General features: G+C 38.3%; 5 protein-coding genes across 5 annotated transcripts; 2 read left to right on the top strand and 3 right to left on the bottom strand.

The window, feature by feature from the left end:
* Positions 1-97: 97 nt before the first annotated feature.
* L201_005453 (uncharacterized protein) lies at positions 98-2,146 on the top strand (the record flags this gene model as incomplete). The annotated part of the gene is made up of 7 exons (XM_066221183.1): positions 98-406; positions 507-629; positions 698-752; positions 841-921; positions 992-1,294; positions 1,365-1,844; positions 1,899-2,146. 7 exons carry the CDS (start codon positions 98-100, stop codon positions 2,144-2,146), a joined length of 1,599 nt encoding a protein of 532 aa, XP_066077280.1.
* Positions 2,147-2,829: 683 nt separating this feature from the next.
* L201_005452 (uncharacterized protein) lies at positions 2,830-3,525 on the top strand (the record flags this gene model as incomplete). The annotated part of the gene is made up of 2 exons (XM_066221182.1): positions 2,830-3,177; positions 3,337-3,525. The coding sequence occupies 2 exons, from the start codon at positions 2,830-2,832 to the stop codon at positions 3,523-3,525; spliced, it is 537 nt and encodes a 178-aa protein (XP_066077279.1).
* Positions 3,526-4,163: 638 nt separating this feature from the next.
* L201_005451 (uncharacterized protein) lies at positions 4,164-4,983 on the bottom strand (the record flags this gene model as incomplete). The annotated part of the gene is made up of 4 exons (XM_066221181.1): positions 4,164-4,244; positions 4,388-4,514; positions 4,649-4,733; positions 4,941-4,983. 4 exons carry the CDS (start codon positions 4,981-4,983, stop codon positions 4,164-4,166), a joined length of 336 nt encoding a protein of 111 aa, XP_066077278.1.
* Positions 4,984-6,410: 1,427 nt separating this feature from the next.
* Positions 6,411-7,980, bottom strand: L201_005450 (uncharacterized protein; the record flags this gene model as incomplete). The annotated part of the gene is made up of 5 exons (XM_066221180.1): positions 6,411-6,714; positions 6,795-6,972; positions 7,035-7,168; positions 7,263-7,646; positions 7,751-7,980. The coding sequence occupies 5 exons, from the start codon at positions 7,978-7,980 to the stop codon at positions 6,411-6,413; spliced, it is 1,230 nt and encodes a 409-aa protein (XP_066077277.1).
* Positions 7,981-9,388: 1,408 nt separating this feature from the next.
* Positions 9,389-10,704, bottom strand: L201_005449 (uncharacterized protein; the record flags this gene model as incomplete). The annotated part of the gene is made up of 6 exons (XM_066221179.1): positions 9,389-9,412; positions 9,474-9,583; positions 9,649-9,786; positions 9,914-10,197; positions 10,285-10,318; positions 10,392-10,704. The coding sequence occupies 6 exons, from the start codon at positions 10,702-10,704 to the stop codon at positions 9,389-9,391; spliced, it is 903 nt and encodes a 300-aa protein (XP_066077276.1).
* Positions 10,705-12,699: the final 1,995 nt, after the last annotated feature.

Below are 12,699 nucleotides of genomic sequence, written 5' to 3'. Positions count from 1 at the left end.
TCTGTTCTGTTCTACATATATCTGATCATTAACTTAGCATTACCTTGTATTCACCTCTAATAAATATTACAATCCAGCAGCAACAGTAGCATCAAAAATGAATCGAACGTTGAATTTATCCCGAAAGGGAGCCTTCTTATTACCTATAAGACCTAAACCTTCACCTTTACCTACAAATTTATCTAGACCCTCTACAAATGCTAATACCACTCAATTGACGGTTGCTCAAGCATTGTTCCCACAATTACGAGGAAAAGGAATCAAATTTTATTCAACAAGTTCAGGTGATAATAAAGATAAAGTCAATCCAGGTTCGAAAGGACCAAATCCAGGTCCTGACCCAGAAACAGCAGGAAAATCACATAATAGAGAAGATCAAAATTCTACTCCTGGTGCAGCTGCTGAGGTAAGTCAAGGGGAGTTTGAAATCTCTCATGAACCGGCTATCAGCGGCTCTTTTTTTCTAATTAAGATTGATGGACGGATGCTAACAACGAAAATGACAGCTTCGAGGTATGACAAGAGATTTCGCAAGTCTCATTTCAGGTTCATCACCTCAAGCTTCAGGTTTAGGTGCTAGAGAAATGTCTGCTCAAGGTTCAGCTCATGGAAGTATAAAAGATGATTTCGTAAGTAGTGAATCATTCACTCTCATCCAATCTTGAATACTAATTGGTGATCGACTTTATGATTTTAGTTCTCTATCACCAAAGGAATGTTCACTTCTGTACCCAAGCCTGTCTTATATACTGGTGAGTCCTTTTTTGAACGGGTCCTGCAGCTTGATCGAAACTTTTGACTATATTTGACTTATCTCTAACAAATTTTCATCATCGTCAGGTCTTGCCGGTACAATACCATATCTTGGTACATCGGTTTCCATTGTTGCTCTTGCAAGAGAAGCTTCTTTAGCTGCTGCTGGTAAGTTACGGTCTCATATTTTTCCGATATTTTGTGAAAACTACTACTGATATTGAAAATCGCGTCGCAGCTGGTGGAGAGTCTCCTGCTGGATTAGATCTTACAACATGTTTACAATATTTACACACCTTGGAACATATCCAAATCACCTATGGGGCAATTATCCTATCGTTCTTAGGTGCATTACACTGGGGTATGGAATTTGCTAAATTGGGTGGTGAACAAGGATATTCAAGATTATTCCTTGGTATTGTTCCTGTATTAGCTGCTTGGCCAACATTGTTAGCTGGTCATGGTATCGCTTTAGCTGCTCAGTGGTTCGGTTTCACCGGAATGTGGTTTTTGGATCAGAGAGCTACTATCGCTGGATGGAGTGAGTTTGCCTTCGGATGTTTGACTACGCGATTCATGCGAACCAAAGCTTACTTCTTTTATACTATTAGCTACAAGTTGGTATTCAACTTATCGATTTTACCTTTCAATTATTGTAGGATTTTCAATTATCGGTACATTAGTTGGCACTTCAATCTATGGAGCAGGTGCAGGAGCTATTACAGATGTAAATTCACCACATTTAAGACATACAACAGACAGAACATCTGCTTTGAAACGATTAGATAAAGTTAAAGAGAAGAACTACCCAAGTGAAGGATCAACTGCTAAAATAAACAAAGTTGAAGGTAAAACAACTGGACCAATCAAAGTTGAAGAGTCTGAAGAAAGTTTCTTGAAATTGAGAAATATTGAAAGAGAAGAACAAGAAGCTAAAGAAGCTGAAGAAAAAGAAAAAAAGGAACAAGAAGAAAAAGAGAAAAAACAAAAAGAACAAGATGAAAAAGAAGAAAAACAAAAGAATGATTCACCAAATGATATGAAATCATCTAAAAAAGAAAGATCAAAAGGTGAATCTGAATCTGATCAAGGTAAGAAGAAAGCAAATGAACAAAATGCAGGTACATCAACAAATGATAACAAAGGAAATGAAGATCAAGAACAAAATAAAGATAAATCGGAAGAAGATGGTGATGAATCAAAAGAAGACGATAAGAAGGAACAAGAAGGAGATGATGATAAAAAGGATGAAGAAAAAGATGACAAGGACAAAGGAAATGATGACAAAGAAGAATCAAAAGATAATCAAGGAGGAGATAATAAAGATGATCAACAACAAAAAGCAGCTGAAGAGAAACCAGCTGCAGGTGATAAGAACACCGCAATGAAATAATCTGGTTAGACTCGACAATGGTAAAAAAGAAAAGTGTGAGAGAAGAAGGGAATCGGAAAAAGGCAGAAGAATGACAACATGTATCATATTATCATATAAAATGGACAAATCTATATTATATACCTGTAGCTAAACAAAAATTTCCATGCAAAACTACACGAATCACAAATCCCGTTCCTCATGGTATCTGGTGGTATCGAAGAAATCACCCTCGCTGAATTGCCATTTAAAGCTTTGGGTTATAGAGCAGTTCTGCATCAGCAGGAACACTGCTAACATTGATGATGATGATGCGAGTAGGATGCTTAAGATTCAATCTTTTTAAGCCATGTTTGAAGTAGAATAGCTTTGGTCTTGTTCCATAATTCTGCTGATTATAGAAGGAGGTTACTTACTTGACTTGCCACCATTATTGACGTCATTACGTCGTTATTTTTTCAGGTGCAAGAAAGGTGAGTTAGGTTTACTGGAATAATTTCAACCTGGAAATATTGATTCGACTCTGATATAATCGAACAGGCAGTAAATTCCTCTTGATACCTAATTCATCACAATTGGAAGTAAGTTCACATTCATAACTAACAAGTCTAGCCTGGCGAAATCGAATCAATCAATTAATGACTCAGCGACTTCATTGGAAAGAAGACAGTGAAGACCCAATTGCAATTTCTCCATTCGTCAAGATGTCCTCATCGTCAAGTTCATCTTCTCAACCACAACCACCTTCAGATAATCCAAAATCATCAAGATTACATAAAGCTAAAGTTAATTTAGAATATTTAGCTTTAGGTTCACAAGCTGCTGTCGTACCTGCATCTTTAACTACACGCAGTGCTTTAACAACAGCAAGATATGCTATAAAATATATAATTAAAAGATTAATACGTTATGCTAAATATGCTGCTGCTGGTGCTGCTGTAGCTGCTATAGGAGGTGGATTATTAGGTACTTTAGGTAGTGGATTAGCTTTTTTCGCTGCTCCTGGTATAGGTGTAGGTATGGGTTTAGGTGTTATAACGGGTATTGTTAAAGTGAGTTTTGATCCCATCCTACTACATATTACTACCCTTCTCAATGTTTCCGTCATCAATTTATTCTTTCTCCCTCTCTTAATCTTTCCAAGAAATTACTATTGGCTTCGGACAGATGACTGATTGATTATGTATCTCGATCATTTCGTTCTTTCACAGTTTGGTTGGAGACATCGTGGTAACCATTTGAGAGGTGGTATATGGGAAGGTTGGTCAAATATGAAAGAAAGAGCTCAAGCTGGACATGATGGTTCAAAAGATGAAGCTTTGGATGCAGCTCGTCATGAAGAACAAAGGAGGAAAACTGAAAATAAAGAAACTAGGAATAACGTTTGGATGAGAGTTTAGTCGATCAGTGTATATTTTATATCATAAAGCAAAATGACAAGGCTTATCGGATTAGGATGGGGATATCTTGGTGGAGGAAGTTTAAGCAAAGGATTCGGATTAACCATATTTCATACACCTATACATACACATACTATCGTACAATATTATATTTTCAGCATATACACCGCTGTTGTCAATCAGCTCATTATACCCTTATTCGCATAAAATTGGAAGATGCCAAAATGTTAGGATTCAATCAATGTCATTTGACAAGCCGCAAATTCTATGCGATCTGAACTGCGTCTGATACAAAACGGCCTAAGATTCCATTTTGTGATGCTAATTAACGCCCTTTGTAACTACTCTTCCAACGTCCTCATTCTTATCTTGCTTACAAGGACGACTAGAGTATTTTGCGACAGCTTCCTTGCATTGATCCTTCGATTGGTCTTCAATTTCCTGCTCCTCTGGACGACGAATTCTCAAAGGCAAGCAATAAGTTACGAACATCGGTGCTATCAGTTGTCCCGCATTCCGCTTGTATTCGAAGGCTCTTTGAAAAGCAGTTTTTTGCTGTATCAGACATCCCTAAATGCATAAAATCATCCAAAACTATTTTCTAAAGAATCAAAATATACGATTTCTTAGAGAATAATTTAGTGACCGGCTCGTCTTTGTTCTTGGATAACGTTAGAGAGTTCTTCAATCTTTCTCTTGGATCTGAGGAGGGTACCGAGCTGTACAAGGGGAAAGAAAAAGGATATGCAAATTAGTGATCGAATTCAGTCTATTCTGATTATTCTGATTATTGTGATATATCGTTTATTTCTTTGTTGCCGGTAGTGCTTGAGTGATATGGAAAGAGAGGAACTCGACTTACTCTCTTTTTGGTGAGTTTCTTAGCTTTCTTATCTTTGGAGTTTCTTAACAATTCCATAACTCGTTTCTCGTATGGTGAGAAACCGGCAACTTCTCGGATAACTGATTTGACGAAAGTCTTTTTCTCGCTGATGGTGCAATGACATACAAGATCAGTTGTTAATCATTTTTTTGAGAGCCATAATATCGATGGAACATTTGATAGGTCGCAAAGTGGGCTGATAGGAGGCACAGGCTGATTATTAAAGATGACCGAACTCACGTTTTAACACCTTTTTTGTGAGATGGTTTAACAGTCTTTGGGATGACGGTGGTTGGTCGTCCTTTGTTTTGACCGTATCGGAGGTCTATAACGACAGACAAGAGCATTTTATCAGTATTTCCATTCCATCAACCAAACCAACCAATATATCCTCCACTATTTCCATGATCTGCCTGATCTGCTAATAACTCTACTGCTACTCCATATATTGGTAATCGTTTCTCTATTTTCCCCTCCTGTTTCCATAATCCAACATGATTCTTCTTGAATGATATTAAACTATGATACCCACTAGATCGAGCTACAGGAGCAGAAGACATCTCAACGTCGGCCATTTTGACTGATTTTTGGTGATTTTCTATTTATTCCAATATTTCCGTTTGTTTAACGATAACCAACAAATATTCAGTATGCAAAACACGCAAGTTGTGATGGTCCACAGATGTTGAGAACGGTAAGATGAAGATGATAATTAGATGAAGAGCGATAAGATGGGATTCATTGATCCAAGTGAGTATTATAGGTTTGTTGTGATGATATAAGCGTTGATATTGAATATTGATTGATGTTGAAAAAAGAAAAATGCGATAATAGCGTTCTAGATCAGCATAACATCCTCCTAACAACCTCCGTGAATAATAACTTACAGGTATGACTTGAAGGATGAAGAAGGAGAAGGAGCAAGTGAGAGACTATTTTTACTGAAATTTGTTGATAGACTCCAACGCCAATACGATGGTGAGCAAGGGGTTTGGTAGAGTGAGGCGGTATGCAGTAACAGTAAGACTGTGGGGTGTGGTGGTATGCAGTGAAGGTGGTAAAGTAGTTCCTACATACTGAAGCAGATTTTATCGGGAATAGCGAAATGCCGGCGAGACCCAATGTGGCGAAACTATATTCTCTCTACAGAAGCGACGGTTTTTATGGGAGCTGCAGCCAATAGAATAGTTTAAGTGAGATGACGGGATCAAAAAGAAGGGAAATGACGTGGCATACATCTTCCTCCAATTCGTCCCGCGTGCTTTATCATTGTCACCCCCACCTGCGTTAGTGATGTTACCTGCAGGTCCACTTACTTATCTTCAAAAGTTTATTTTGATTCTCTCTTCATTCTTCTTTTTTTTTTTCCTTTTCTTCACACATAAAATTCCAGACTTATACCATAATTGCACTCTTCTACACAAAAATACCACGAGTGAAAACAATTTAATGGCGTCTGGTAAGATAGAAAAGGAAAAGAATGCCTGTTATAATACGTCTTTCCCACCTTCAATCTGTTCTTTAGAGATCAATTAAATAGGGAGAGGTGTTTCGCTTAGGGCTCACAAGTAATCAAATATTCAAACTTGTTATTTATACAGTTCACTTCATGATATCATACAGTTGTATGCAATCCAATACCAGCGAGAATTCGATAGTGATTCGATATACCCAACAGCGATTGAGATACTGATTGCCTCCGTGCAACATGAAATACGAGCTGATAAAGTCCTCAAACAATGCGTGAAGAATTCACTGCACATAGTAATCTTCCGCTAGACTCATTTCGAATCGGTTAGCAGCCCAAGAAGTACAAGCAATTCGTAACATTGTCCGTTTCAACTAATCTATCGTTCTATCGTACATCTATGTATATGCGTATCAACTATGACAAACAAACAAAAAACATTGAGGCCGAACAGCCTCCCCTTGTGGGTCGTGCCAACATGTATCCCTCCTTTATCTCCTTTCTGGTCATGTTCGATATCCGAAGTCGAATGAACTATAATACCGACATACCTATCAAACCCATCATTACAGCACCTAAGATACTCCATACACCTAAATTCGTATTTAGATAAGCTGAAGATTTAGTTGCTTTAGCACCTGTTAAATTACTTTGACCTGCTCCAGCAAATAGTTGTATATTCCTATAATAAGTGAATTGATCTGTTGGAGTTGCCCAACTTTGATCATCACCACCGAAGAAAGTCGAGAAGAACAGTCCACCGACTGAATTTAAATTTGATGATGTTCTTAACACTAAATTCTGGAATTGTAAAGCTTGTATACCGTTATACCACAATCTGTTCATCAAGCATAAATAGTCGTTAGTTGAGATATTCGATTCCTACAGGGATGAAAAGGAGAAAGCCAAGATACTGACTCTACGATTCCATTAGCGGTACCGACTTCATTTAATACAACTAATAGTTGTATAGTTTGCCATTGTCCAGTAACGAATGAGAAAGATCCTCTAGCTAAAGATGTTCCGTAATCTGAGTTACAAGTTACTTGGGATTGAGAGCAGAAGCCTTTCTGAGATGTCGGTATATATGCGTAGACTGGCAATATAATAAGAAGCAGTCAATATCATATGCTCAATACTGTGGAATCCGCAACTCACCTTCACCTGCACCACCTGATCTCCACATCAACCTCGTACTGAAACAAGTAGTACCGTCTGTCTCATTACCACCTGAACAACCTCTCGCATCTGGACCACCTCTTAATCCAGGTAATTTACCTCCTTGATTCCAGCTAAGAATCATCAAATTTCACAATATAAGCCTTCGCCTTCTACAGATCAATCATACTATGTTCAGAAGTGTTATGACATCCAGACTCGACTTACGCGTAACCGGTAGGGAACCAAACGTCATAACTCAACATCATTCTTTCATATTGACCAGAAGTAGTTGAATTACCTGAAGAAGAAGCAACTTTTGCATTTGACGAAGTCAGTGGATTTGCATAGAATTGTGTACCACCAGTTTTTTTACTATATGACCCTTTTGGATATTCAACTCTCAATGCAGGTGGTTGACCATTTAAAGCAGTTGATAAAGGTGATGAAACTGATGTTGTTGCGGTACTCGTGCTGGTTCCAGTCCCAGTCGTACTTGAAGTTGATGCTGATGAAGTTTTGCTTTTCGTACTACTCTTGCTTGAAGAAGTTGACGATTCTTGTCTTCTTACTATTGTGGAAGAGGATGTTGATGGATCAGGTGAAAACACTCTGTAAACCCAAAGGCAAGGAGAAACGTCAACAAGATTCCCAAAGTAGCATAATCTACTCGTTCATAGAATATAGGTTGCTTAGTCAGACACCGGGAAACTCACAAATCAGAATTACCCCAATCAACACCTTTCTTATTATATAAAGTCCATTGATTATTTATCCATGTATTCGCATCTGCACTGTTTAGAGTTTGATCCGGGAAAGTGAAATTGTATGAGTTTGTCAAACCATATTGCGATACTATTGATGATACCGATACGGCTGATACCGTTATAGTTGAATAAGATATTACAGCGGATAGAAACAATAGGGATGTTGTTAAAGTTGACATTTTTGAATGAATCGATATATATTGTATTTAAGCTTTGATCGCTTGATATGATTTTGCTATGATTCCAACAATTTTATACTAGTGTGAATGTACTTTCCTATGATATATATTCAGAGGTTGATTCTCAGCTACTTTGACAGATATCCTCGTACTTGCTATAGCTTGATTTCAGATATTGCGAGTTCTAAAAGTGATTCTTTCTGCCAAGACGTCAAAACGATCGATTATATGCAGATAGTGGAGGTTGATAAACCAGGCTTGTCGATGTTCTTGACTACGTGCTTAAAATGATGTTCTTTTCAAAGGAGGGGTATTTTCTTGTTTCTTTTCGTCTACAATCTATTTATATATGCATGCAATGAGAGTACAATCTATAAAGAAATCTATGCGATATGATTTTAATCGATACATAGATGATGGAATCTATAATTATCTTGAGATGGCGACTGTTTTGTTCATCGTAGATTAAGTGTGTTTACACATTTTGCGGAGCGTATAAGACGGAAATACTCTAACTGTACGTATGCGCCTTATGGTATTGGGGTTCAGGGTTCAATCCAAATAGGGAACCAAATAAACCTTTGTAGCGCTGATTGTCTAAAATGATCACCATACAGACGGTAAAAGAGTACATAATTTATACATACACGTATGTAATTTTGCGTGTGCATATGCGTGTTTTACCCTTTTATAATGATTACGCGGTATCAAAAGACGGCCCTGATCTACATCATCACATGTACAGTGTACTGAAAATAGAACTTGTAACCTTAGTAGGTCGGTTCGACATCAATAACAATAATAGTGGTCACAAATCTGCACAGCTTACAATTTGTTATGGATCATCAATATTTGCGGCAATCTGATAGATGACTGAGGATCTGAAACAAGTATAGTCGGTCAAATTCAATATATACAGAGTTACATGACAGATCTATAAGTCTGTTTGATCCGCTTTTAGCACAGCGCGGGTTTTGATCTTCTAGTATCATTTACGGATTCAAAAAGCTTTGATCTTCTCTGGTGGTTTGTCATACGATGTTGTGCCTATTTTTTGAGGTCAATTTCGAGGGAGAATGCTATAATTTGGTTGGTTTGGATGTTCTCTATCGCAAATGCAAACTTGTTATCTTCGTAACATCACTCAACGCATCCGAAGTTGCAGCCTGACACGCTTAGGACAAAACCAGAGCGGGACGAATAATCGGAGCGCAGACGACAGAAATAGAGCAAGATCATCAACCCCAAGTCTTTGTCATTTTATTCATTCGGTCAAATTGTCCTTTTCAAAACTACATACATATATATTGTCCACAAATCATTGTTTTATTTTTTATGGTCAAATGTCCTCTACAGCCCATTTAATCAATTTTTTGAACCTTATCTGTCATGTCTTCAAGAGTCGTCTTTAGTTTGGCACAAATTTAACGGTCTGGGATCATAGGGTAAGCAATCCCGTCGAAATGAACTTTGATATAGGTAAAATTGCTTACGACAATTTGAGCGTTCTCACCAGGATAAGTTGATTGGAATGTAGCGAAATCACCAACGAGACCAAGGAAATCTACAGCTCCATCGTAAAAGATCGATGTTGCAGGTTGAGCTATAGTATGAAAAATTTCGTGTCTTATCAATATTTGTTAGGCTAATTAGATATTGCTAACTTACAACCGTCAGCATTTGTCCATTGAGCAGCAACGTTACCTGCACAATCTAAAGACCAGATTGTACTTTCTGAACCACCACTGTATTCTAAAGCTTGAATTGAATTACCAGCTGATGTTGAGGGAGGTGATCCTTGGGGAGCTAATAATGGACCGGGTGGCGATTGTCAGTCTCGTTCTTCTTGAGTTTGCATTAGAATATCCGTTGGAACCAGGGCAATCAAATATGAGATTACTTAGGGATGGACAATCGAATGAGTTAGACTTACTTTGACCACTACCAGATAAATAAGCATAACCCACTTGACCGGAATTAAAGTTGGCTCCCCCCGAACCTTCAACAGCACCAATTGCAGGGAAATTTGGATCAGGACCATTAATAGCTGTAATTTGAGCTTGATTTCCAGGTCCAGTTACATTTAATCCTGGTGCAAAAACTGTCAAAGCATTCGCGATGTTTGTTGTGTATGTGTAAGAGTTTTGACCATCATAGATAGCTGAAAGATAACCTAATTGTGTTCCACCTGTAGTGAATATCTCGAGTAGTCCGTTGCTATTTTACAACAACGAGACCAAGTCAGTCATACATTGCGCACTAGATTAACCATGGATATGGGCATAGTGGTATGCTAGTACTTACGTGTTACCAACACATGTTGGATCTTGTCGTGAAGCTGATAATGAATAACACAGAAACGAGTGAGTTCAAAGACCACTTGCAAACATACATGGAATGATATGACTTACCAATGTCACTTAAAACACCACTTTGATAACGTCTTTTAGGTGGCAAAGGAGCCAAACCTCTTTTGAGTCTATCACCATTGGTTTCTTTTACTGTTGGTTCCCTTTTTTGAACTGGTACATCGATAATGTGTCTCTTTTCTGATGTTGTCGATGATGAAGTATCGACTGGTTTGACCGAACCATTCGCACCGAAAATACCGGAATTGTGATTAGCTACTTCACGTTTGCTGATTCTAGCTTTATAAGATTTAGCATCAACCGATAACAATGAAGTTACAGCGACAAGCGAAAAGAATAATTTGATAGCAACCATTTTATTTACTGTTTTATCCCTTTACAAGTGACGTGAAATATTATAGCAGCTACAGAATGTCAATGAGAGAAAAAGACTGAATGCAAAGAGTGGGAAAGAAGATCTACCTCTGAGATCTCGATGTTCATGTATTTATATTGATAAGTTGTACCCATGCTCAATAACAAATTGTGTTGCTGTTTTCTTTTGTTTTCCGGACCGTCAAGATTGGGCGTCAAGTGGCTACAGAAAAGTCGGTTCATGCTTTAGGGTCTTCGAGACTTGATGAAAAGCCTTTACTGATGACATAGAAGCGTTGCGAGTATGACACAAGCCATCAACGAGAAAAAAGTAAAGCACGTACCTCGAAAAATAGTTATTTTTACTTATTGTCAACGTAGTGATGATTGGCTTGAAATGTGTATCATGTTGTTATCGTCTGATAATTTGGCTGCCTGCTTGCATTTTGTTTTATTGTTTTGTTAAATATTGTGATGACAACCACAACCATACGGGAAGCATGTAATCTTCAGGCACTAATCGGGATCTACCAGATAAATAACGGAAATTCAGGGGCTAAATTTATCAGCTGTCCCGTTAACGTTGTTTTTGAAATCAAGCCGCTCAAAACCTCGTGGATATCTTTGAGACATCTCTGTTTAAACCAAACAGAAATAATTCAGCTACAGTACCGTAAAATCCGTTTTCCGGGGTCCGAAGGATTGGTAACGCAGAGAAGACGTCCGACCGTGAGAGGTATGTACTACAAATAAAAGGGCAATCAAGCAAAGAGAAGGCCGTCAGGAACCACGTTTCCGTGCATTCCATCTATTAGAAGAAAAATATACAAAGTTCGGTCTATTGAATATCTCATCCGAATATAAGGGGCATGATGGTATCTACAATTGTAGGATAACTCAAGTCAGCCATGAAATGTCAGCTCATCGAAGACACTCTAGGAGTGTACCAGAGTGAGCGAGAGCTCAAATTGCAATGGGTGAGATTCCCGACGGAGGATTGTACAACGATTTGAGCATTCTCAGCAGGGTATCGAGTTTTGAATGCAGCTAAATCCCCAACTAAACCTAAAAAGTCTATACATGAGGTGTTGAAGAAAGATGTTGAAGATTGACCTAAAACGAACCGAGGTTGAGAGTCGTCAAAATTGTTACATCGGTTCAATTCGGCCATCTTGATAATTGGGTCCGGGAAGAACACGAAATCACTTCCATATGCATCAGTCCATTGAGCGATAACGTTACCAGCACAAATCAATTGTCGAGTGGTGAATTCAAGTTTTCTGAGTAAGAGATATGCTGTTGAAGTGTACAAACAGCAGCTTGTGAAGAATTTGCTGAAGTCAGATACACGAACAAAAAGGACAATTCAAAGAATCAGTCCAATCGCTTTGCTTAGCTTATGCAAATTGAGGGATGACATGAAATATGTGACCGGCTATGACCAATCAATAAAGCCCCCATCAAGAGCACACCGGATCAGCACAATTCTATAGTATAAATGACCATCTTTTTATCGTGCGATATATCATAGTGATTGACAGTAACATTTACTTGCAATCTAAAAGCTGGGCATTCATTCCAAAAGGACGAAAGATGCAAATCAAAGCAAAACGAAAACTACAGCACCCGGGATTCCCAAGTGGTCCCCCGCCTTGGTACTGACAGGGCGACAACTAGCTTATACTGCGCCGAACGGACGAGAGGCGGTGTTTTCTAGTTTCTATGGCCGTAGATGAAATACGTTCACCAAGCTAAGTTTGTACGTTCTTTGTTCAGTTGGCATAATGGAAGAAGATGATATATTTTGGTGAACAAAAAAGGACTGTTGATTGACCGGTCGGTCAAGCGTCAAACGCGTAATTTACTCACCAAGTATTCGGTGCCCCACATGCACATACCTCTAATCTCGCCAAAAATTAAAGCAAGAAACCAGATTACGTCGTTTTTGCGTTGATCCTTGTTCCAACTATTTCACTCTTCACCGCATTATATATCA

The sequence above is a fragment of the Kwoniella dendrophila genome, chromosome 7, assembly GCF_036810415.1.
Source record: "Kwoniella dendrophila CBS 6074 chromosome 7, complete sequence".
NCBI classification, from domain to species: Eukaryota; Fungi; Basidiomycota; class Tremellomycetes; order Tremellales; family Cryptococcaceae; genus Kwoniella; species Kwoniella dendrophila.
This window is presented reverse-complemented; position numbering and strand designations above follow the sequence as displayed.